Source organism: Stylophora pistillata, chromosome 9, assembly GCF_964205215.1.
Source record: "Stylophora pistillata chromosome 9, jaStyPist1.2, whole genome shotgun sequence".
NCBI lineage: Eukaryota > Metazoa > Cnidaria > Anthozoa > Scleractinia > Pocilloporidae > Stylophora > Stylophora pistillata.
In genome coordinates this window covers 138067-164000 of record NC_142527.1, presented here as the reverse complement: position 1 = coordinate 164000, position 25934 = coordinate 138067, and the positions used below count along the sequence as shown (strand labels likewise).

At 40.9% G+C, this 25934-nt stretch overlaps 3 protein-coding genes and 1 long non-coding RNA gene across 8 annotated transcripts; 2 read left to right on the top strand and 2 right to left on the bottom strand.

The window, feature by feature from the left end:
• Positions 1–107: 107 nt before the first annotated feature.
• On the bottom strand, positions 108–6943 carry LOC111333981 (uncharacterized). 3 transcript variants are annotated; one of them, XM_022939652.2, is made up of 6 exons: positions 6846–6943; positions 4065–4984; positions 3142–3640; positions 2595–2908; positions 1664–2008; positions 108–1064 (listed from the first exon to the last, which is right to left on the bottom strand). In XM_022939652.2, the coding sequence occupies exons 2-6, from the start codon at positions 4979–4981 to the stop codon at positions 596–598; spliced, it is 2544 nt and encodes an 847-aa protein (XP_022795387.2). In that variant the 5' UTR covers positions 4982–4984; positions 6846–6943; the 3' UTR covers positions 108–595. The 3 variants fall into 3 exon arrangements, with proteins under 3 accessions (XP_022795387.2, XP_022795386.2, XP_022795388.2); XM_022939651.2 differs by having other exon boundaries at positions 6781–6935; XM_022939653.2 differs by having other exon boundaries at positions 2715–2908; positions 6781–6935.
• Positions 6944–7350: 407 nt separating this feature from the next.
• On the top strand, positions 7351–12006 carry LOC111333984 (uncharacterized). 3 transcript variants are annotated; one of them, XM_088734171.1, is made up of 4 exons: positions 7351–7577; positions 9814–9952; positions 10816–11160; positions 11499–12006. In XM_088734171.1, the coding sequence occupies exons 3-4, from the start codon at positions 11045–11047 to the stop codon at positions 11941–11943; spliced, it is 561 nt and encodes a 186-aa protein (XP_088590297.1). In that variant the 5' UTR covers positions 7351–7577; positions 9814–9952; positions 10816–11044; the 3' UTR covers positions 11944–12006. The 3 variants fall into 3 exon arrangements, with proteins under 3 accessions (XP_088590297.1, XP_088590296.1, XP_088590295.1); XM_088734170.1 differs by lacking the exon at positions 9814–9952; XM_088734169.1 differs by lacking the exon at positions 7351–7577 and having other exon boundaries at positions 8454–9952.
• LOC148722718 (uncharacterized) lies at positions 11830–18405 on the bottom strand. The gene is made up of 3 exons (XR_015991986.1): positions 18309–18405; positions 17556–17720; positions 11830–11969 (listed from the first exon to the last, which is right to left on the bottom strand). It is a non-coding gene; the product is annotated as an uncharacterized LOC148722718 (long non-coding RNA).
• On the top strand, positions 17714–25662 carry LOC111333982 (uncharacterized). The gene is made up of 6 exons (XM_022939654.2): positions 17714–17848; positions 20700–21632; positions 22276–22777; positions 23335–23528; positions 23834–24178; positions 24465–25662. The coding sequence occupies exons 2-6, from the start codon at positions 20707–20709 to the stop codon at positions 24910–24912; spliced, it is 2415 nt and encodes an 804-aa protein (XP_022795389.2). The 5' UTR covers positions 17714–17848; positions 20700–20706; the 3' UTR covers positions 24913–25662.
• The last annotated feature ends 272 nt before the right edge of the window (positions 25663–25934 follow it).

The window sequence follows — 25934 nt, the reverse complement described above, 5'->3', positions numbered from 1 at the left end:
CCAGTAGAATCGTAGCATTCGTCAGCTTTCTTAGAGAGGTTGCTAATTAACGCTCATGGACGAGGGATTAAAATAAGTGATAGCTTTCCTCCTCAGAAATATACCAATTTTGAACACTCAATATTTACTTCATATTCTTCTTGTTTAACGCCTCTGAACGACATTTCAAATACAACTGAATATTTTTTACGATTGTATGACAACTTGTGTGGGTATCTTGCAGGTGAAATTCTAATCCACAGGAAAGGCATACACGCATGAAGGTATCTTGAAAAATATTCTACTACATCACTTAACGTCAGTTACTTTGCACTGTAATACTTTCCTTAAAACTGTCCTGTATTCCATTCCATTGCACTGCTACTGTAACTCGCTACAGCTGGGGAAAGTTTACAAATCTTTACTCGAAATTTCATTTCATAAAACTATAGTTTAAAACGTTGTTTGCTCACTCGAGCTTTTGAGCCCAAAAATTTCTAACCCTAAACCATTTTTTTAAAAAACATTGTGTTTTTTTTTTTATTATCTAACTCTACGCCAAAAATCTAATGCTGACTGTTTCATTCGACCAAATACCAAAAATCTTGCGAATTACTTAGATCTCTGTTTCGTCAACATTCTCTACACGAATGTGATTTACATCCAGCATTTCGGCTGATTGCTTCCTCAGAAATTCAGCAGCTTTAGCCTCTAAACATGCGCGATATCCCTCTCTATGATAAGCAGCAAACAATTCTGGCGTGTAGAATTGATTCGAAGTAGAATGCTGCGGAAATGCTCCACAAATCCCCTCTGAAAAACTCCTACAAGTGTCACCATGACAACGCTCGCAGCAGCAGAACGTCAGCCTGTCGACCTCCTTTGCCTGAAGCTCTGGTCCAGTCCCCCAACAGCCTTCGTCAAGATTTCCGTCAATGTCACTTAACGCCTCCTTCCACGTCATAGGTTGCGTCATCCTGATTCCCTTATAAGGGTGTCTTGGAGCAATGAAAAGCACTTCTGCCTCACCGACTTTGTAGTCACCGTCTCCTTCTGCATCTTTGTCAAAGTAGTGAACTTTGAACCTTGAAGTAATAGAGAAGACTTTCTTTCAGTATTAACAGATTGTCCGACTTGTGAGATAGAATAAGCTTCTCACTAGATTTGACTGTGGCTTTGATGAATTGCCTAGGGCGAGCTTGTTCTATGGTGCAGACTTAAAAGTGCGTTTTGATTGAGGACGTTAAGCCAAAACTAACAAAAGGAACGTTTTTAAAGGTGTGTGTGGCGGGGGGGGGGGTTCACTAAGCCAAAAGCACGCCTTGTTCACAAGCTCCAATCAGAACAAAGGAACCGTTGCAAGGGGCCAATAAGAACTCAGAGTAGAAACTTCATACTGTTTGAAGTGCGGGAAAAGGCAAGGGACCAGGGAAGTTACGGTTGTTTTTAGTTTTGCACCTGAATGGTCGCAAGAGCAGAGGGTTGGTAAAAAAGAAACCAAAGTCCCAATCATTCTTAAATGTAAATTGAAAATCGCTTGACTACACCCTGCTGGTTGGTCCAAAAACTTAGTTGCGATAGGAATGAGTATCGCTAACTAGTTTAAAAGGAGACGCTTGTGTGCGGGACCTCACATGAAAGCTATTAAACAACACAACAGGGCCTTTAAAACTGAATCACAAACCTGTAACTCCTAGGCTGGTTTCCAGGGCTTCTCTCCACGAAGTTCATTCGAATGTCTTCGTTGATGTCTCGACCATCCATACCTGTAAATGAACATCTCAACTTTTTCCTGGCCATTTCGAGTGCGTTCTGCAAGGTGTTACAAAACGCCTGTTCTGAAGCTGCACATCCACCATATACAGAGACGATCCTTTTTAGTCTCAGTCTCAGAAGAGGCAGGATTCCAAGGTTTTCAACATGGCCGCCATCACTCAGACGCAACACAGGAGGAGGACTGGGCCCCAGGTTTAGTATCCCGAGCGTTTTCCGAACATAACTGATGTAAGGAATGTGAACAGCAAAGTACCTAAAGGGAAAAAGAATTGATCACGAAAAGACATTCCTCTCAATTACAAATTTGGAAAATTTTCATCGAGACTTTTCTAGAACTAAGAGGTGATAGGTCTTTCACCTGTGGTGTGTATGGCTTTAAATATAAAATGTTGAATAGCTAATATTAGCAAATGCGTGGGGAAATGCTTTTTGGTCATAAGGGATTGAACCACAGACGCGGATGGTAACCGGATGTTGAAATAATGTTGACATCCGATCTCAACCTTAGTAACACTATAGACCTTAGCAATTCAGCCCATGCTGCTGTTAAGGTATCAAATCATTCACTTTCACTTTCACTTGATTTATGTAATTTTTCGGGAGAGTTTCGTTTAAAATGCTACAAAAAAAGATTTCCAATAACTTTTTCGGTATCGAAGTGCGCCAACAGTAGTGCACTCTCCTTTCATTCGCCATGCACGTCCCAAAAACGTCCGCACTCAAGTACCGTAAGTGAAAGTGGGGGTGGAGTTGGGGAATGAAGGGAAGCCTAGGTAGCAGACATGTATATCATTATGCGCGGTGGCGTTATAGAGAAGGATTTTAAGAAACACGCATACACAGAGATACCAATATCCTTGAATAAATGCCACAAAGGTTGTCCTTCCGCGAAGATTGTCAGACCCTCAAAGGCGAACGTTAAATCATTGTTAGTGGCAACAAGAAAGACATATTTGAACCTGGCCATCCTCTCCATACGGTTGGGCTTTGGAGATCCCGTAGGTATCAAGGCGATTACGGTCAAAAGCAACAGAACCAAGAAGAAACAAAATACTCCAAAGGTGAGATAGTGGTCGCCGTCAAAGTTGTAGTAGAGAACATAAGATATCAAAAGTGGAGAGACTCTGCATATCTCAATAAAGTACGGAAGAATCTGAAAAACAAGACGACGTAACAAATTACCGGTTGAACTCATTTAACTTCGATGTAGCTTTGAATTCTGCTGTCTTAAGAATCAAGGACACCCTAGAACCTCCTCGAAATATGACATAAGCCCCCGAAGCTTAGCTCATCAGCTTAAATTTTTATAATTCTTTTTTCGGATAATCGTTTGGCCAAGGACATAACTCTTCCGGAAGACCGGAGGAACTTGACAGTTTTACCAACCTGAAGACAAATATTGAGTTTCCTGACATGCCTCGGGTCGCTGACAACAGAGTTACCCATAGCAATTCCCAAGGTGACCTTCAGGTCTTTAAACATCTCTTCACCTTCCAGGGCGCCCATGTGATGATCGACAGCAGCAGCTGACGTTGCCATGGCATCGGACAAATAAATATCCTCCGGCATCAGCTTACCTTCAAATTCACGCTCATGCGCAGGTCGGTCCAGCCGTTCAATCCCTTGGGGGGACATGATAAGTGCTTCGTAGTCAGGTTCCGTGGGGGAGGTGGTGCGTCGCCATCGGTTGACCGCTGCGTTGCTGATAAAGATAGGCTTGACGTTCTCAAGATCTTCCAAGGTCAGCGGTCTTTCGGGGTCGAGGTTACGACGCTGTTTGTGATTGAAATATGGGCAGCTGAGGAAAAAGTCGCGGAAGGAAATACCAGCACAACCACACCATCCTCGACTGGTTGGCGTAAACAAGGCTTTTTGTAGCCGCCACCTAAAAACTCAAAGGGAGGAAACATTAAATCGCGTATTTAGAGTTGATACGCCAATTAAGCCAAACAAGGTAGAGGTGCTTATTTGCACAGCCTACGCGCGTCCCCCTTGCACACGTGATTTTTTACGAGTGCGCTCGCAACACATTCTCATTCCATGGGTAATGAGGGCTCGTATTGATTAAATGGCGGCGTTTTCATAATGGCCGGAGCTCGACTTGATCGTACGTCGTTTATTTTCTAATCAACGAGTAAGAGAAACTATCACATCCCTTTCATGTAATAAGTTGAGCAATAACTTCCGCTATCGGAAACGTAAATTAAAGATTTCTGTCAGGTACTCGTAAATTACAAAGCAATTCTGTTACAATTACAAGGCACCGTTGCACCTAAACTAGCTAAAGGAGAGACAAACAAGTCACATACCTGTTGTAAATATGACCCAGACGCTGTTGTATCATTCCTAAGAGAGGTGAGATCCATAAGAGTAAACCTGAAGCCCACAACTGCTGAGCAAAAAAGTGGTCTGTGTACGGATAAAAACTGAGGCTTGTCTTGTAAACTCTACTCACAATAATGTACGCATAGAAATACACAATTACGACAAGCGTAGCATTTTTTCTCATCAGAGGAAACGAAAACCAAAGCACAACGGTGGGTAGAATGACTAAAACTTTCATCCAATCAGGTAGGAACTCGAGCACGTCATGGAAAAACCAGGGCAAAAACACAAGGCCAAATATGACTCCAAACGCAGTGGTTAGGAATGAGGAGGCGTTTTTTAACACGGGTATCCTTGGCGCAATGAGATAAGAAGCAAATGCCAAGACAAGAGGAGCGCCAAACAAAAGGAATCTCGTAATAGCTTTCCTCTCCCGTCGCTCTTTGCATTCTGGGACTGTTTCGTTCACCAGTAGCGCTGAGCTGTCACACTGTGTTATGATTCCGCCGCGAATGATATCCCCCGCAAGATAGTCGACAGCGTAGGCCAGTGGGCATGCGTAAGCACTCCACAAAATACATGGAACAACGAGGGTGACGAAAACTGGAAGACAGAAAAGAACTGTACAATCAAATACTCCATGTAAAGGCCGCTGCCAGTCGCAAAAAATGCCACTCCGCTGGCGCAGATGGTCAAAGAATTTGAAGTGCCAGTCTTTGCTGTCTTGCTTGCCATGACGGTACTTCCAGTCCATGTACGCAGAGCCTGTGTAACCACCCCCTGACACGCAGCTCAGATAATCCAAGTTGGTCTCTCGCTGAAGCAGTCTACGCAGGACCCCAGAGCAGAAGGCCGCTGACCGAACTCCGCCGCCAGAGAAAGCCAAACCAGTTTTGACCATTTTCTGTTTAAGAAGTTAAAATAATTTGAACGATGCTCAAACGTAAACTTTCAACTGGTGACTTTAAGATTGGACCAAATTTAGTTAAAAAATCTATTGAGAAAAAAAAAAGCGAGAAACATGTGGAAATGTTGTTTGAAGAGCCTGGTAAAGGGGTTCTCCCACAGTTCTGAGTCGGGACTTGCAACGATTAGGCATATTCTTTTATTTTTTAATAAAGGCTGATAGTTTCTAAAGAAACTGTTTGGGGTTGCGTCGGTGGGGGTAACGAAATAATTTGGATATAACAACAAAGTTGAAATGGTAAATTGGCCACCGTAACGATTACAAAAGCTGACGTTTCGAGCGTTAGCCCTTCGCTCCGACGAGGGGCTAACGCTCGAAACGTCAGCTTTTGTAATCGTTACGGTGGCCAATTTACCATTTCAACTTTGTTGATATATTCAAATTATTTCTTTTATCTTTGTTTGTTTGTTTTTTTTAACCCACTTTTCTCTTGCCCTTACATCCTTCCATTATTTCTTCACATATCTAGGCGTCTGTTTGTTTGTTTGTTAGTTGGTTTTTTTTTTTCAGAAAACACTCTCTCCGTTTAAAAGCAGCCCGTTACGGTGGTTGTAAAAGGGTCTCAATGGAGTTAACCGTTAAGGCCCGTTTAAACGGTTTCAACATTTGCTTCAACATGCATTCAACACTTTGTTGAAACAAATATTCGGTGCCTTTAAACAGGTCGTCCAACATTGTTGAAAACGTAAAAATGTTGAAAGCTTGTTGAAAGCGTGTTGAATCAAGTTTAAATCGGTTTAAACTTTCATTCAACATCGATTCAACTTTTCCCTTGTAAGGCCTTTTTTGAGGCCTTTGAAAGGCCTCCCAACAACTTTGTTTTTGCGTCCAACATTTTCCCAACATCCGTTCAACTTTTGTTGAACGAATGTTGGTTAAATATTGGAACCGTTTAAACGGGCGTTTTGCCGCAAAACAGCCAAAACATTTACGCATGGACGAATATTAACCGTAAGTCGTACGAAAAGTTAAGTTTTCTTTTAATCACAAAGAAACGAAGTTAATCTTAATCGATAACCGTAAAAGCCATAAACCCATTGAGACCCTCTTTTTATTATTATTGTTATCATTATTATTAGTTATCATTATTATTATTATCATTATTAATGTTATCATTATCATAAGTATCATTCCTTTTTGAAGCAAAGTCTTAGTCTTTTACTTGCGCCCAGAAGTCCTTAGACCTGGCAAAAATTACAACTCAGAAATCGACGAGGAGGAAGAAAGGAAATATAAGTATTGTTATTCTCTCCCAGTAATATATTTAACGATCAGTCAACCATGAAGTCACTACATGTAAACACGCGAGTCTTTTTGTGTCTGTTCAAATCTGCCCGTTGCGAGTTTCCCAGAAAAAGGTTTTTGTGTGACCAGTATTAATCATTGATCGGTGAGAGGATAGATAGTTTACCGATCTTATGTGATACGATCTTATGTGATACGACAACTCTGAAATTCTACACGCCACGAAACTATTTTTCCTTCTTGCTTTGCTTTCACCCTTCCGCACCAACCTATGTTTCACTTCTTTCTGTACATCTCTCAAACGCAATATAGACAACTGATCGATGTCGTCGGTTGATTAACTTATGAATAGTTGGCCTTTTCAAACCAGAGTTAATAGAGGGGACTACTAACGCTGTTCAAACAAAACGGTATTATTAACCTAATGTTTCTGCCATAGACGCTAAACAAACTTAATCATACCACTAGTTTGTTTCGTGTTCACTTACCCAACGAGATTTAAGTAGATTGACCCCAGACGCAGCGTGTATTCCACAATAAAAGATAACCTCACCTGGTTAAAGCGCTAAATTACGAAGGAACTAACCATGCTAACGAGCCACTCGCTTGTGATAAATTAATTTGATCAGTCAAAGTCAACGACGCGCGACGGTATTAAAATACAGGAGGTCACTTGATCCCTCCCCTGTTAGGATAAAGTTTGTTTCTTAGCCAGGGTCCAGACAGGTTTCATTGTCACAGCTACCTCTGGTTCCCCTGGTGTGTTTCCCAGGCAGCGGCTTGTTAAAGAGTCAATAAGACGTCATCCGAGGTACTCAATGAAGATTTAATCAAATAACATTTATTTTAAGTTTTTAACTGGAATTATTGACCGCGGCGTAGAAGACTCGAAGTAGGTGATACTTATTCGTTCAGCAGATAGTGGATCTCAACAGGGTAATGGTTATAACAGCTAACGGTTAAAATTCTAGTCAATTTACGGCTAACGGTCAATATCTTTCCATTGTTGTCAACAGAATTTTTTTTTAAGTATTTTTATTTACGGCTAACGGTTGAAATTTGCAATTTTTTTACGCTTAACGCCTTAACCCCCATTGAGACTCCCCAGATACCATTTTCTCCTCATCGCATGAATGAACTTGAAGGTCAATTATCTTGAAGATATTTATTTGCATCCTTGGCAAGTAGAACTCAATTGGGTATGTAAAAGTTACCTCAAGTCTCTTACTGTAAGTCTCGCCAACAGACACGGGTGCGGGTAGAAAAGTTTGGCCTTTACTGCAAGGTAAAAACTTTTAAATTCCGATTATTTTATTTGCTTTGTCTCCAACCATCTCCAATTTTTCTCGTAAATCAGTGAGGGTTCAGGATCCAACTTAATTTGCAGCATCATGAACACGAACAATATCATCAGCAAGCGTTCAAATAGAGATACCTTATCATCACTCAATAACTTGAGAGCAAATCCGATCAAAGCCTCCATCTCCACGGACTATCATTTACTTGGGAGTTTGTTGGAGAATCTTTTTACTCAGAGAGAAAATGATTAGAATGCTATTATTCAGATGAAATCGTTCCTTTCCGCGATCAGAGCAAAATTAGCATAAATTCCTGTTCGGCGTTCAAAACAGGTTAAGTAAATATTGTTGTTCGCTAGCTTGAGACCTTAACAAATTTTTACTTTAGTCATTTAAACAATACTTGCAGATTACACTAATGATTTCAATAACATAACTTATATAACAAGAATTTCTTACAGAACTAATCTAGTAATCCTAACCAAGTTTGTAGATTGAAGCAAGGACATGTAATACGTTTAATTACCCCCAGTTCTTGTTGATATATGTTTTAGTCATGTGTGTTTGTTTTTTTTAAAAAAACCAATAATTTTATTTCTTTTTTCTTTCCTTTTGTTTTATTTATTGTAATCCAATATCCAATATTATGTACACGGACGGAGCAGCTTTTAATGTTTGTACTCTCAGCCGCTGGTAATGTTGTACTCGCAGCCGTGAACTATGTAAATACCTTTAAGTTTACTTTATAAAGTCAATTTATCATCTTGCAAAGAGGCGATGACTCAAGGAGGGGGGCTTTGAGATTTTCGGTTTTGCGGTTTTGACTGTTTTTTTAATCGGTTTTTCGGTTTTGGGGCCAAAAAGGTTCGGTTTTTCGGTTTTGATGTTCAGAGCAGTTTGCGGATTTTACGTGTTTTTGCATTCGGTTTTCGGTTTTCACGAAAACTCTGACGCTGTTTTCGGTATTCCTTTTTGACTCCTCTAACGGTGAAAATGTAGCGGTTTTGTCAGGTCACGGCATGCGGTTTTCAGTTTTGCTGCTTTTTTGCGTCGGTTTTTCGGTTTTGGAAGTTTTTTTCTCCGGTTTTGCGGTTTCCCATAGGCCCCAATGCCCCCATCCTCAAGAGACAAAGCTGTCACGCATATGATGTTATCTGACCTAGAAATGATATTCCGAAAGTTTCGTTTTAATCATATATCAAGCGTAGCACTGAGTTAATGGAGTTAACATTCTGCCTAGGAGTTACTGCACAGTCAATTAAGCCTCGTACATAAGTCAATTAACGAATGATTTTTGGTGTCACGGAGCTAAGCTGCATTGTTATGAAGTTTGGCTCACCATGATGACTCCAATGGAAAATTTTGAAGGCTCGGTTCAAATGACACGCGCGAGGGGTCACGCACGCAAGCAGAAGGGGCTCGCGTGTCTGCCTTCTCGCACACCTGTTTCTTTCCTTTCCTCTGGGTGGCTGCTCTGACTACATCCTTGAAAGTTAGAAATGAACCCTATTTCCTCGAATGAGCAGTTATGCTCTCATATGCGCCCACCACTGACCCAAATAAGCACCCACCCTCTTGGCTAATAGATCAAATAAGCGCCTCCTTCGAATAAGCTCCCCCTCCCTTACTTTCTGAAATAGTAGGGATACAAGGAAAACCGGGTGCGTCCGGATGCGTCCGGGTGCGTCCGGGTGCGTCCGGGTGCGTCCGGGTGCGTCCGAGTGCGTCCAGGTGCGTCCGGGTGGTCCAGGCGCTTATTGGGGGAAGATCGGTATTTCAAAAATCATCTAACTATTTTACGGTTGAGTCACAAGAGTTTTGACTCCGGCAAGATCGCAATTATCATAGTATGAAAGAATTCATACAGTAGAATTAGGTTAAAGGAAGATGGTCTATCCGCATCATCAACATTGGCCACGTGGAAGCTGGGTTAAATAGCGTGGGTTCCTCATCATGTCCAGCGAAGTACAATGGAAAGGTTATAAGAACAACAAATTCAGTTGGTTTCAGATCTTATCCTTACACTTAACTGAGAAACTGAGTATAGACAACTTGACAGAGCAATAAATGAATTAAATAGAAAGAGTGATTACATGCAAAATAGAAAAAGGACAGGAAAATGTAGCCATGAGAGAAGTTTCTTACTCAAAGATAACTTCTGTTTCTTTCCGCAGACTAAATGCAAATAAGGATACATTTTTTGAAGTGCTCTTTTTCTTACAGTGAAAATAGTGCAATTCCAGATCTTTCCTTGGCAAAGTTTGGGTTATCATTCTCTGGGGGCGGAGCTCGGTCAGCGGCATTCTGCTCAGGAGTGTTGCGCAGACTGCTGCAGAAGAATGTGCAAATAGATTATCGGATGGTAAGGATCGTAAGGGGGCGGAGAAAATGTATTTTCGCGTTTTACTGTTCGGCATACCTGCTGTCCTCGCCTTCATATCCTACGTCATGAAAAATTCCTTCCAAAGCGGAGAAGGTCTGTTCAATTGGCTTTCACTCTTCAGTCTGATGACGTTTGTGCAAATAGATTATCGGATGGTAAGGATCGTAAGGGGGCGGAGAAAATGTATTTTCGCGTTTTACTGTTCGGCATACCTGCCGAACAGTAAACGCTTTAGCGGAGTCCCATACCAAGGGCAGTCTGGTTGGATTCCATCATAGTCATAATAGGCATATACTTTGGGAGAAAAAGTAACCCATTGACTAGCATCCTCTTGTCCATAACAATGATAGAATCTAATGAACCTGATGTCTAACCTATTTGTGGATGTCTTTCTAAGTATCACCTTTCATTGACCACAAGGGACGTTTATAGGTATTTTTCTGGGATTGCCTATCAAATTAAAAGGACTGTTATCAGCAGTGAAAGTTTTGCACCCTTACTGGTGCTAAAATTGGAGAAGCGTGGACGCGATATTAGGGAGTTAATGGGTAGCTCGAGCCACGCAGATTCAACAGATCGTTTTCACATGACGTGTAACAGAGGTCATATTGGTAACCAAAACAGTACATTGGCCGCCGTGTTGATGTCCAGGGCAGTGGTGTGGGATTTGATTTTTCAGTGGTAAAGGGTTTCTTTGTTCCAATTACTTTACACAACTGCTCACCACGTGATTAAGTATCCTGTAGAGGAGAAATCCAAAGTAGTGGGTCTCTGATGTCAAAACGATGAAAGCTCCAAAATTAAATTTATGAAATTCGAATCAAATAACATCTTGTCGACAGGTGGTTGACGATCAGTGTCCTTGGTATTCTCTATTATCGCAAAGCAATGAATATCATTAACGTTGGACCGAACCCGCCAGCTATTCTGTCCTTAAGCGATGGCGGCCATCTTGAGAATCGTGGCATTCTCCCTTTACTGAAACTGAGGCTTAAAAAGATTGTGACAGTGGATGGGTGACGCACTATTCAATACCAAGACTACTAAGAATCCTTATTGATTGCTCTGGATATGGCAAGGAAAAAGTTAGGCTGTTCATTTTCCGCTCTGGATGGACGAGATATTGCTGAGGATATCCGGGATAACTTCGTTGAGAGGAGCCCTGGGTCACAGCCAAGCAGCTACAGGTACTTTATGCAAAACTTGATGAACAAATACTCTTTGTTGCTTTGTTTTAGAGGCAATCTTTGAAACTTTGATTTGTCCAACTTCATAAAGTCAAGTTTTTCCTTTTTGTTCTTTTTTCTTTGTTTTTTGCAAAATATTATATCTGTTTGTTGGCTTTAACCCATGCCAAGTTTGCTCAGCATGCAACCTCCGTTTACGATCTCATCCATTTTTCCAGAAAATGCTTTTAGCGGATGGACGATTATTAATTTCAGCAGTAGTCATGACGTCATAACAAATTGCACATGTATATCTTATATGATTTATAGGATTGTTTATTCCCCTCATGTGCTTACAGATTCAAAGTAAGTTATTATGAAAAGAATGTTAACAGCGACAGGAAGAATAAAGTTGGCGAGGGAGAAATTCTCTACATAACTCCCAGGCATCCAAGTAAAAGGGTGAGAACTTCACCCAACGTGACGTGGGAGCAAGCGTTGTGTGACATCTATGAAGATCTCGAGGCAGCGCTTTGGGGTGCTGGCCCCCAGTTATCATTGGAGGAGGCCAATAGGCTGACGTTCTGTTGCTGTGAATGTTGCCATGGAAACATGTGTCGTGGCCTGTCCGAAGCGATGTGCGGGGTTTTTCCACATCACAGTACCGCTAATCAGTTTTTCACGCCGACACAGTTCTCCGCCTATCACAGGGAGGGATATCGCGCTAGCATGGAGGCTAAAGTTGCTCAGTTTGTTTCCGATGAAACGGATGTTACTTCCGTTCCAGGGACTAACATCGTTTAAGTAGAGATAAACTCCCTATATCGTCACTGTGATTAAAGATGAATAAATAAAGATTAAATAGTATATTCTGAGTTCGTTTATCCATCACATAAAGGGAATAATCATTCGCTTGAAACATAGAGACAAACTGGAGTACCCTGTGAGAAAACAAACCTCAAAGCTCTTAATCTCGCAGTGTAATGCTCCGAAATTGAGCTCAGAAAACCTCGTCAGTGAATCAGATCATATATTTCGGTAGGCGGATATTTGAAAATTTCGCTGATAGAAATTGCCTCTGTAGTCAAAAGAATGGTTTTGCCAGTGGATCTAGACTTCGAAAATGATATGCTAATTTCTTATCCATTTTCCCTAAAGACCGCGAACAACTTCAAGGTTCGTCGCCGCCGTTTGGGTTGTACGACATTTTTAACTATTTAATTTACTACTCCGCTGATTACGACAAGCAGGGACTCGCCGTGGCAAGAGTACCTACCATATAACCCCAACATTAATTATGCATTCAGTCTTTGTTCAGTGAAAACAATAGCGATAACGAAGACGGTGGCTCTCAAGGGCCATCTACCTACAAAAATTTTCATGAATTTATCGCGCGATAAGTTTTGCTAAGTCCATTCATTCAAAAAATTTGCAATCAACATTATCGCGCGATAGAACAACTTATCGCGCGATAGAACGCTGCGTCGCGCGATAGAACAACTTATCGCACGATAGAACACTGTATCGCGCGATAGAACAACTTAGCGCGCGATAGAACAACTTATCGCGCGATAGAACACTTTATTGCGCGATAGAACAACTTATTGCGCGATAGAACACTTTATCGCGCGATAGAACAACTTATCCCGCGATAGATAATATTATCGCGCGATAATTTTTTTACTAGCTCCCATGGCCCCACGACCATTAGCACGTGGTCACATCCATAGCAAGATGGCGGACCAAGTTTCGAAGGTGAGTAATTGTCCAAGAAATAAAGACTTTTATTCTTGATTTTTGAGCAAGAGATGGTAATCTTTGGGTTAAATTAAATGATATTTCTATGCTATCTTAGCAAGTGGGGTTAAAGATCTGAGAGGGACTTTATTGCTCTATATTTGAATGATTGTTTATGAATATAAGGTGTAGGGATACATTTTTAAACTATATAAGGTGTATAAGATGAAAGACTGTTTATGAATATAAGGCGTAGAGATACGTTTTTTAACTAGCACATGAATTACAGCCCCCGGATTGCCAAACAAACCGATTGAAGTAGTTTTTTTTGTGATCAAGAGAATCTTGATATTGTCATATTATCGAATAAATCTTTTGCTAATGCGAAAATCTGCTTTGACGTTATATCAGATTTTGGAGAATCCTCTCAGATCTTGACCCCACTTGCTAAGATGGCATAGAAATATAATTTAATTTAACCCAAAGATTACCGTCTCTTGCTCAAAAATCAAGAATAAAAGTCTTTATTTCTTGGACAATTACTCACCTTCGAAACTTGGTCCGCCATCTTGCTATGGATGTGACCACGTGCTAATGGTCGTGGGGCCATGGGAGCTAGTAATAAAATTATAGCGCGATCATATTATCTATCGCGGGATAAGTTGTTCTATCGCGTGATAAGTTGTTCTACGAGCGATACAGTTTCCTATCGCGTGATAAGTTGTTCGATTGCGGGATAAAGTGTTCTATCGCGCGATAAGTTGTTCTATCGCGCGATAAGTTGTTCTATCGCGCGATAAAGTGTTCTATCGCGCGATAAGTTGTTCTATGGCGCGATAGGTTGTTCTATCATGCGATAAGTTGTTTTACCGCGCGATACATTGTTCTATCGCGCGATACAGTTTTCTATCGCGCGATAAAGTGTTCTATCGCGCGATAAGTTGTTCTATCGCGCGATAAGTTATTCTATCGCGCGATACAGTGTTCTATCGCGGGATAAGTTATTATAACCCGCGATTATATTGATTGCAAATTTTTGAATGAATGGACTTAGCAAAACTTATCGCGCGATATAGTCATGAAAACTTTTGTAGGCGGATGGCCCTTGAGAGCCACCGTACCGCGGCAAGAGTACCTACCATATAAACCCAGACATTAATTATGCATTCAGTCTTTGTTCAATGAAAACGATAGCGATAACAATAGAACTCCACAGAGACTTGCAGTCTTTATTTTCAAATTTGGATTTTTCAGTCTAAGTCTTCTTTGAATCAGGGTAAAGGTGCAAACCGAGGCTGTGTACTTTAGGCAAGATGTAAGTGTAATGGTGGTCGAGATAGGGGATGTAAGCACATAATGTGCTTACATCCCCCATCTCGACCACCTTTACACTTACATCTTGCCTAAAGTACACTGCCTCGGTTTGCACCTTTACCCTGTTTCAAAAAAGACTTAGATTTGCAGCTGCGATGTACTCCCTGGAAGATTTTGCCCCACGCATCTGGGTTAAGAGACCGAGAGCAAATACTCAAGCGTGCGAAGTAAAGAATCTGGTGATCGAAAAAGACAAAAAAAACCTCCTACAAAATAAAGAAAACGTAAACACACGTACTCCCAAAGTAATGACTTGTAAGCAGCGAGTCCCTGCTTGTCGTAATCAGTGGAGTAGTAAATTAAATAGTTAAAAGTGTCGTACAACCCCTGACCCGAACGGCGGCGACGAGTTGAAGTTGTTGGCGGTCTTCGGGTGGATTCAGGAATTACTAAATTTTCTGCAGCATTGGTGTGATCTTTTTCGAAGTTTGGATCCACTGGCAAATTCCATGCATTCTTTCGACTGCAGAGGCGATTTCTACCAGCGAAGTATTCAAATATCCGCTTACTGAAACTCCACGTTCCAGCAAATATCTTTTAAGTTCTGCCACATTCATGGCGTTAAAGTCGCGTTTATTCTTCTGATTGGACATTTCGAACCTGGAACTTTTCGATTTTTTCTGACTTTTCTAGACTTTAAGCAATGGAAAAATTATATAGTAACGGGAACGTGAAATAGCAACTCGTAGTTCGTACACGTGAAATGTTCTAACAAGTGCACACTGATATACCTAGCTTTGTTTGAGAGAGATTTGTACCTCACAGTATTTTAATCTACCACAGAAGTGGAGATTTCTGAGATACAATTTCTTGAGACCGGATGTCCGAACTTTCGTGGTTTGTTTACGTAAAAAATCATGGGACACTACACGTGAAATCTAAAGATCATGACTAAAACACTACACGAGTACATACGGGTAACATACAAGTAACATACGGATACATACGAATACATACGAGTAACATACGAGTAACATACGGATACATACGAATACATACAAGTAACATACGACTATCGTACGGATACATACGACTAACATACGGATACATACGGCGACTAACATACGGATACATACGAATACATACGAGTAATACGAGTGTTTTTCTCATAAAGGAAGCTCTAATTATAAGCTTTGTAAGCATTTTTCACGTCAGCAAACATGTACCCGGTTCAGTTTGAGGGGGGGGGAGAGTTGATCGACCCCCCAAGGCTTTCGTTAAATTTAGTCACAGTAAAATCTACCAAATAGAAATATAAAGAAATGTACGGGAGAATATTGAAGAGTCGTAACATCGCAAACTTATATCAAGGCATGTCTATGTTAAGGCTCAAAATAAATATAAACCTACCTCACTTGCTGTGTATTGTCGTTTCTGATCTGTGGTTCTAAATGACGAATTTGAGCGATTTGGTAGATTTTGCGTTGACTGTTTATTTTACTGTTACAGACATTCCTTGATATAAGTTTACGATATTACGACTCTTCAATATTCTCCCATACATTTCTTTATATTTCGAACAAACGACCAAACACGCCGCTTCTGTGGGCACCCTGTGTGCGCAACAGGCCAATTTTTACTCACATCGGATTACTTGGCATGACTCCAGGCCACAGTTTAATATCAAAGATCTGTGCCCTTGTAACGCAATCTTTCCTTTGTCGGGGAAGTAATGCGTGACGAATAAATACCAAATACCTTTTGCTCTCTCATGCTATATTTTACTTAAGTTGTCGTTACTTAGCGTAAAAATTTACTCGTATGAACTTTACTCGTATTTTTTCGTATTTTTTTACTCTATGTATTCGTATGTATTCGTATGTACCCGTATGTTACTCGTATTTTAGTCGTATGTTAGTAGTATGTTAGTAGTATGTATTTGTGTGTATGTATCCGTATATTCCGTATGTTACTCGTATGTTACGCGTATGCACTCGTGTGGTGTTTTAGTCATATCGAAATCTAACGCCTAATAGGTGAATTGTCCTGCGTAATGTCAGGATCAGCAATATCCAAATATACTATCGCTTTTTTCGTTAATGGTTATATAGTGATTAAAGTTTAGAATGAAAAACAAGAATTCCAATATCTGAAAATCTCACTTTTGTTCTCACTGTAAGCCCCAAATATTTTATGGATGATTACATTTAACAACTGGTCAGTTTCTCTTCGAAAAAAAAAAAAAAAACATTTTTGCGTCACGAAACGTAGTGATTAATGTTCCGTAGTTTTTCTTTGCATGCTTTGCGTGACTGTTGTTGTTTGTTGTTAAGCGGCAAAGATTAATGCTTAGTAAACTATGCTAGCCATGTAGAAGATCGTTCCAAAGACTGATTCGCTGGCTTTTCATGTATCACTAGGACGTAGAAACGAAAAAATGAAAAGTAACATTTTTATGAAGAAAATTGTTGTGACAATAGCTCTGTTTATCCAAGAAATACTATTCAGTCCAACACTGGAGCAAGGTATTAGAGAGCTTAAGCACCAGACGTTCTTGACAACACGAACGGCAGAGAAGCCGTGTAAGACTGGATCGAGGCCTTCGTTCTTGGCGCGAAATAGGAAGGTTAAGCAGTCGACGTTTTTCAGGCACGGACTTCTACCCGTGTTAACATGTCTTTGCTAAAAGGTGCTAGAGATATGACCTTAATGAGCAAGGGAATAAGTTTCTTTACCCCACTCTCTTGACAGAATGAATAATTCGTCAATTTATTAAGCGACTTGAAATTTACCACTTCATACTTCTGTAAACAATGCGAACAAACGAGCGAGCATGAAGTTTTCAGTGCATGATCTGGATGCCTAGAGGACCATTTCTCTTTTTCTAAATTCGTTAATCACAGCGAGATTTGTTATTCTTATGTTTGTAGTAGGTTGCTCAAAACCTAGCATAGATGCATACGATATACAATGTGCAGTTACAAAATACAACCGATGCAGAAAGACAATCATCTATCTCATTTTGCACTTTGTTATTGTATCTAAATGTCGCTTAAGTGTCTTAATTCTAAATTATCGCTCAAATAATTTGTGATAAGCTTAAACCCGGTTTAAAAAAATCTTAGTTCTGCATTTGATAATTCAAATGGACATGAAATCAAATGACTTAACTCACCCGGACTTGGCGAGAAAATTTTCTGCCATTGTCGAATCCCGTTTAATCTATCGATTAAGCAAAAACCACTTTACGCGCTACGAAAACGTTTTTTAATCACTTAATGAAAAGTAGAAGAGCTTTTTATGGTTTTGAGTCAATAATTTATCTCCCATAAACAAAATAACAGCATATTTTTGTGGCGTCCTACCTTCAACGTGAAAAGTGGCGTTCTGGCGTCTGCGACGTGACCACGCGGACGTCATGACATGCGTAGTATGTACATAGTTCCTCTAATGACTTCCGGTAGGCGTTCGTGACCTCAGGAACGTCTGGTGCTTAAGCTCTCTATTAGCCCATCTCGGTGACGTTGCATCTGAATTCCGGTCATTATTGAAATACACAAATGTCAAATATATATTAGCATAAATGAGCTCAATTCCGTTGAGTTAATGCCAAGATTCAACAGGGCCCAACAGCATAGAACATTAAATCTACTCCAAGGTAGGGAAGTGGTCATTTCTTTCAAACAAATTACTGAAAATAGAACATCATAAAGGACGAGGCCGTTACAGCGAATACTTTTAAATGTGTGCGCTATGTTTGGGCGGACTAAACAAGCTCGTTTCCTTTAGTTACACAATTTGAGTGAGAAATTTTGTATTTCGTCGGCATCTGATTTACGCCGCTTGGATCTCCAGTTTGAGCCGACTTAGCGAATGCCCGCAGAATTTTCGTCGATTCTTGCTTTCTATATACATTTTTTGTAATCAGTCATATACTTAAGAGGAGAATACCGTTTGTTTTCGACACTAAAAATAAAGAGCTGATCTTAGACCTGGAAAAATGACAACGAATATTTTTCTCATGCTTTCTTCAGAATTTCGAAAATGTCGCAGTTGTCAAATGTATCTCTGCTCTGAAAGTAAAAGGTGTTGTCGATATGACTTTCAACAACTCTGACCTTTGAATCATTGTGTGTCCTGATTGAATGCTACGGTTATCACGATTGTCGCCACCTCCGGCTCGATGTTTGCTAAGGAATTCATGCGTATGCTAAGAGGCTCACTTAAAGGTCATTGAAGTGAAGCAAGCAACCTTTTCACAGTGATAGGCGAACTTTCTTTGGTAAGGACCATGTGATCTCTGCAAATGCGGCTTAAAGCAAGCAAATAATTTCATGTTTGTTTTGCGCAGGGAAAGCTTTGTTGATGCGATACCACAGCTCACAGCTCACAGCTCCAATCGTGCAGTATTAATAAATTCGCCATCACGCTCCGAATTCTCTGACAAGTTCGAACGGACTTCGATTTACAGGAATTTTACTAAAGAAAAACTGATATCATCGTTTGTTCTCAGTACTTTAAAACAATCGAAAGCGAGCTGTTAACCTCGGTATCTGATAAACCAAGAAATATATCTGCATCTAGAGATATTTTAAATGTATTTATCATGGGTTAGACCCTTTAAACTTCATAAGTTGTACTGACATCTACTTAATTATTATAATTAATCTAATCTGCACGTTTTACAAGATATCAACATTAATCGGTTGTCAAGCAAACTTTCATGTTCATGAAGACCGTTCACGCCCGCAAATTGCAGGAGCTAGTCGAGGCGGGCGGGAATTAGAGGTACAGCCAGTAGTGATAGATTACAAATAAAACTTAAACATAAATTAATAACATTTCCAGGAAAAGACAGCCACTTAAAACTCTTATATACAACTGCATCACTAAACAAAAGAAAATAGAAACACCATAGAATGTAGAATATAAATTATAAAGCCGGTTTATAATTAGTAATTTTTTGAAGTAGAAGGGGCGATTCAACATAGTAATCCTCAGCCTCTAAGAACGAAAATAACATGTCCTTAAAGAGTTTTTTGAAAGCTCTCTTCGGGAGTTGACGAAGAGCATCGCAAATGGAGTTCCAAAGTTTAGCTCCGAAGCTAGCAAAAAAGCCCTGGCTTTGATTCAATCTCGATCGATTAATATAAAAATTGCCGGAAGAAGAGAACCTCGTATCCTGATTATGCTTTTCAGTAGCTTTAATGAAAAGATTACTAATTTTAGTAGGTACAGTTAGAAATGAGACGTCAAACATGATTGAGGAAACTGATTCAAGGTATTACATATTTATGGGCCGGATTTTTGAAGAGATAAATAATGGCACCGCATGTGCTCTGGGTTCAGAAAAATATATCAGCCGAAGAACGCGTTTTTGTAGGACGAGGATTTTTTGTAAATGGGATTTAGCAGCTTGGCCCCAAACAGCCACGCCATAGGATAGGTAAGGGAGGATCAAAGAGCGATAAATAGTTAATAGAGTGGTAAAAGGTTCGAGATGCCGAAGGCGGGCAATAATTCCAATTATTCTACTTATTTTTAGCACCACATTGTCAATGTGAAATTTCCAACTCAAATGACTATGTTGATGTATCATTCCTATCAGTTTTGTTGACGAAGGCATAATAGAGGGTCGCATACGGCTCGTATTGGCACACCCCAATTGTGGTTACTTATTGAATGATAAATGTTTTATATTCGTTTGAGCGGGGTAGCGAATTAGAATATCAAATGCATTCCTTACACAATAATTTGATCGCAACTCTAAACAATAATGTCATGGTAAAATCCCTTTACAACTGACAATCAGCGTTGGTTGAGATGTGATGGTTTATTATCTGCCCTGAAAATTCTTTGCGTAATTATTTCTGATCATGTAATGAGTAAAAACCTGCTCCTATATAATCACATATTGATCTACTCCCACTAAAAATGCTCAGAATGCATGCTTCATACGACTTAATTAACCCGATTACATGTAAATAATTCTAATACGAAACTGTGTCATTCAGCACGAATTTAGATTGGAGACCTTCTTTAGTTTACCAAGCCCTTTTATCAATACACTTTGTTTGCCCCCTTATTTAGATATTTTGCCCCCTTATTTAGATATTTTCCTGTCATATCATCCTGTCCAGTATTATTTCCTTGACAAGCATCGACCTTGACGCAGTGAGTGGTAACCGATATCACAGCTTATCCTTCTGCATGGAAGGTTTCTTTTTCCGCTTCGCATCCCCGCCTTTTTTTCATCTAATTGGAAAAACTAAGAGACGGAGGCGGGGAAATTGTGGTTGTACAACGATAACATTAACCTGATCCCCCGAATAGGCTGTGTAACATTGTTATGATACACCCTTATTGGTAGTTAATAGTCCCCAGTTCATACTCTGTTGGCGACCAGAGTTGATCTCCCCTCTGTCCCCCCCAAACATCCTCCATCTCCCTCCCCGCAGTGATAAACAATGCCTGGTTCCTAAGCTCTTTTCTGTCCTTCCATTTTGCAGTTGAAGAATGGCGAGAATTGGAGTTGCTTTTTCCGGCGGTGGCATCCGGTCAGCGTCATTATGCTCGGGTGTCCTGCGCAGACTGCTGCAGAAAAAGGTCAACATAGATTACCTAAGCTGTATCTCAGGGGGTGGTTACACAGGCACTGCATACCTTGACTGGAAATACAGACATGGAAAGAAGGATGACCCCGAATGGCATAAACAGTTTTTCGAGAACATGCGCAACAGAAGTGGAATCTTCTGCAACTGGAAGAAACCCTGCCAAGGAATCTTGGATTCGATTATTTTGTTCACCATGGTGATATTTGTTGCTTTGATTATTCCAATTCTCCTTTGGTCCTCCTACGCGTGCCCACTGGCCTTTGTAGTTGATTTCCTGTTTGGACGTACTCTGAGAGGTGGAAGCAAGCCCTGTAAGAAACTTGCCAAGCGCAATCCTGATATATCATTGAAAGAATGCGAACTTGAACGCCATGCATCTCCAGAGGTGGTGAATCAGCAATTTATCCTTTTCGCAGTTCCCATGACGGTAGCCATTGTCTGTGGAGTGGTGAGAGGTATGATCCCGAAAGGAAAAGCATTCTTTACTTTCCTTATCACCTCTTGTGTCGTATTCTTCGGCCTGGTGTTCATTCCGTGGTTTATCGACACTTTTCTGGCTTATATTCCAAATTGGATGAAGATCCTCATGATATTTCCGACGTTTCTTGTGTGGTCTTCTTTCCCGCTCATGCGCAGAAATGCCACGCTGATGTTGGTAATTTATGCCTACTCCTTCGTAATTTACTGGAGGGTATTCAATGGAAGAGTGTTGGAGATAGAGTACGATGATGAAATATTTTTTATGCTGCTAGCGATTTCAACCCTCTTTCTATGGAGTGCACCGATCATTGGTACAATACAGCAACGTATAGGTCACGTGTACAACAGGTGAGGTGAATTCTGCACAAGAACCAGACTTCAATTTCCTGGTTTCATTGGCACTAAAATTTTAATCCCAAAGAGTGACCAACATCTAATTTCTCCTTACAATATCAACCCTGAATCAAACATTAAGGTCACAAGAATAGAGGCATTGATTACTAGAACAGAGAATGGAGAAAATGCATGCTGATATTATGGTATAAAGGGTATTGCTCTATTCTCTATGGCTTAGTTGTATTCGAAAGTGTGAGGTTTGATTCTATATTTTTGTTTTTCCAACGCTCATGAGAGGACTCTTCCAACCTAGGAGGTCTAGCAATATTGATAGTGGCTTATGGCTGCATAAACCCTGCATTTACCCTTTTTTTTCGGTAGCCATTTATAACACTATGTAATAATGCGCTGATAAGTTGGAAGCTTCAACATTCCCCACACCATGCAACCAGCAGGCATTTAACTGTCCTTCGCGACCCCTTTACAAAACAATTGACAAAAAATCTGTAACTTTGGGGGGGCCTTTGAACACAATTTTGTCCCCGCGAGGCCGGAATTTGAACGAAAAAGTCTCCTTAAGCTCAAATGCCCGGGGGGTTACTCGGAAGAGGGAATGATGATGTTACGAGTTGATTGACGCATAATTGACTTACAGATGGCGCATTCAAAAAGCATTATACACATCAGCAAGCGTCGGTTATTGTGGCTGTGCCGGGATCTCATGGCGCGACCTCTTTCTGCGCTGCCCGAGGTGTCCACGTTCCATGCCACGAGGAATAAATATCTCCACAGCTTTGACACTGGAGGACCTTGATGACGTGAAGCCAATTTACATAAGCGGTATCACCATAAACAAATGGAGACGCACTAACTCCCTAAAGGAGCCAGATTATGAACTACTGATGATGTCACCTAACGGGATTGAACGACTTGACCGGCCAGCCAATGAACGAGAGTTTGATGGCAAACTGATGCCTATGGACATTTACCTGTCAGATGCCATGGCAACATCAGCTGCTGCCGTTGATCATCACATGGGAGCGAGGGAAAGTGATGACGCATCCTTTAGAGATTTAAAGGTTATTCTCGGAATTGCCATGGGAACGGCCATTGTTGCAAACGAGCGACACGAAGGAAAAAGAAATTGTTGTATTCAGGTGAGGACGCCCCTGGTTATCTCGTTAAATCGTTAGCTACGACAAGATTGTTGGCAGCTTCGTCGGTCGTCGGGCAGCAACTTACGGATTATAATTTCCTTACAGGCACAAGCAAATGTAAAGTCTGTAATCGAGCTTACTGACCCACCTCGTGGCAGCTTACCTTGGTTTCCATGTAGCACCACTACCCCCCTAGATAGGTTTCTAGTTCTACGTAAAGTTACCCTCCCCCCCAGCATTTCATCAGGCCTCCCTGACAATTTGCTAGTAACCCCTATTTCTACTCCTGGCCGGGGAGAGACACTGTGCGAGTAAAGTGCCTAAGAACACAACACAATGCAATGTCCCCCTGGCCAGGGTTCGAACCCAGATCTCTCGGCCCAGAGTCCAGGCACTGACCATTGGGCCACTGAGGCTCCCGCTAAAAGGAGCAGGGATTCAAAAAATTTCTTTTGTATTCATTCAGATTCATTTACTCTCTAAATCTTAACATCTGTAACAAAATACCTTAACCTGGCATTATCTGACTGTTTTCTCTTATTTTGGTTTGTTTTCAGTTCTTGCCTTTCCTTGTGGAGGTAATCCGGATCCTGCCTTTGGTGCTGTGTCTTATTGTATACTGGCACACCGACCAGCGGCGTTACTTAGCCTACGGCATACTGTGTTTCTTTACTATACTTGTGCTGCTCACACTGACTGCTCTTGTACCAACCGGCGGAAGTAAGCCTAGAAGGTTCGAGAGAATCGCCAGGTAAGTTGCAACTGGCTGTTCTCCAAAGGGATTTATTTGTGGCTTAAAAGTGATTCGCTACAGCCATAGCTAGACTACGAGCCGGGTCCCCAATGATTGTGACGCTAAGTCTTTTAAAATAGGAGAAAAAAAATGGGAAAAAGGAAACCGCGAGGCAAACAGTTATTAGTTAAAAACAATTATCAAGTAACTTGATGGTTTGCTTTCACAAACTGATCATCTTTAATTATGAGTTACGAAATGATCCGCTCGGGTTGACGGGGAAAGATGGAAAGAAGCACACTTTCCTTTTTGTCTAATCGCAGATGGTTCACAATCAATGTCGCTTACGTCAGCTTCGTCCGCAAAACCATCGGTATGACTAATCAAGGTCCCAATCCCCCGCCGGTTCTGCGTTTGAGTGACGGAGGCCATATTGAAAATCTTGGTATTCTGCCTCTTTTGAAGTTGAGACTAAAAAAAATTGTCTCGGTCAATGGCGGCCGTACCATTTCTGACGGGGACTACGGAGCGACTTTGCTGGCAGGCCTGGATATGGCCAGGAAAAAGTTGGGTTGTTCCTTTTCTGCTATGGATGGACGAGACATTGCCGAGGACATCCGCGACAACTTTGTAGAAAAACCCCCAGGTTCACAACCATCCAGCTACAGGTTAGGAATGAATATAGAACTCTATGCCAGATAGGCTGTATAAATAAACTGTCCCCCACTTTTCGTGCCGAATGGAATGTTAGCCTCTCAAAAGTTACCCCCACAATCTTTCTTGGAATTTCCCCAGTATTCCCCTATACTCCTGGGTGTATAGAATTACTGTGAGGGCTCGAACCCAGACTTCTTACATGGGAAGTCAGTACGCTAGTCATAAGCCCATTGCGTCTCCCGCAAATAGCCTTAGAGATGTTTAGAAATAATTACTGATAGTAATGCTGTTACGTAGGTTCAAAGTCCATTACTATGACACCAATCTCGATGGCGACGGCAAAACGAAAGTGGGCGAGGGTGAAATTCTGTTCATTGCGCCCAGACATCCCGACAAATCCGTACAAAAGAAGACTTTTGAGTCTTGGGGAGAGGTGTTACGTGACATTGATGTTGATCTTGAGGCTGGTCACTGGGGACCTGGGCCGGAGCTTTCGGCGGAAGAAGTCGACCGTTTGACCTTCTGTTGTTGCGAATGTTGCCATGGTAATGCATGTAGGGGATTGTCAGAGTGGATGTGTGGGGCGTTTCCACAGCATTCCACCGGGAATCAGTTTTTCACACAAACCATGTTCACAAGCTATCACAGGGAAGGCTATCGCGCATGCATGGAGGCAGAAGCTGCTGAATTTCTCCTTGAAGGCGAACGACCTGAGTCTGCAGCTACGGCTTTTTCTTCAATTTAAACGGAAAAACGAGTTTGTCTCCGCGCATCTAAAGGCTGTGTGGTGTCAAATTGATTGACATATATAGAGAAAAAGCTGGGAACATTTCGACTTTGGTTTATCGATTGTAGTATCCCATTATGTTTTAACGTCTAGTTAATGAATTTACATGTAGAGTTTAATCCAACATTTTCTATCACCATAGTAGATTTGTAATTTCAGTGTGGTGTGCGCTCTGATTGGTGGACTGTCATATCGTATCTTGTTGTAATCACACGGTGATTTCAAGATCTATCGGATAATAGAAAAGATTACTAATGCTCGAATGGTTACCTTGATCAGATGTAGTAAAGCAATAGCCCGGTGAGCATTAACGGTAGAACGCTTGGTTCATATCTAAAATAATCACAATTGAGTTACAGAATGATATATTCAATGTATACACTAAGAAACCAAGACAACGAAAACATCATCACAGTCAAACTGAATGTAGTAATCTTTCTTTCTGCATCTCATTATTCGTTGGAAATGACGAAAAAATTCAGCTAAGTGGTGCAGTTGATAAATCGTGCAATGGACAAGCCGCTAATTTACTGGAAAATATTATGAAAGCAAGTTCAACATTGAAATCATATCAAATATTAGATTGTTATTTTTTTCTAATTTTTTTTTAAGGCCTTTCTTGCTTTCTTAGGACAGCAGGTCCACATCAGCTATTACAGCTGTCAATTAATCAACCTGCTTAAACAAATAAATGAATGAATTGCTTTCTTCCATCTGTAACCCTTAAAAGCAGCCAGATGTAAACCAGTGCTTTCTTCTCTGTTTGGTGGCCATTTTTTTGAGGCTGCACTCTACTACACACGGTCACGTGGCATGACGTACATACTGAAACAGTCTTCTAGTCTTGGCTGAGAAAAAAAAATCGGTCCTTAATACAATTACAGCCATTTTATACCGAACGTAAGCAAAGAAGAAACACCATAGGAAATCATACACTTGAGAAAGCAAACACATGCAAAGTTATAACAGACATCCGTTCG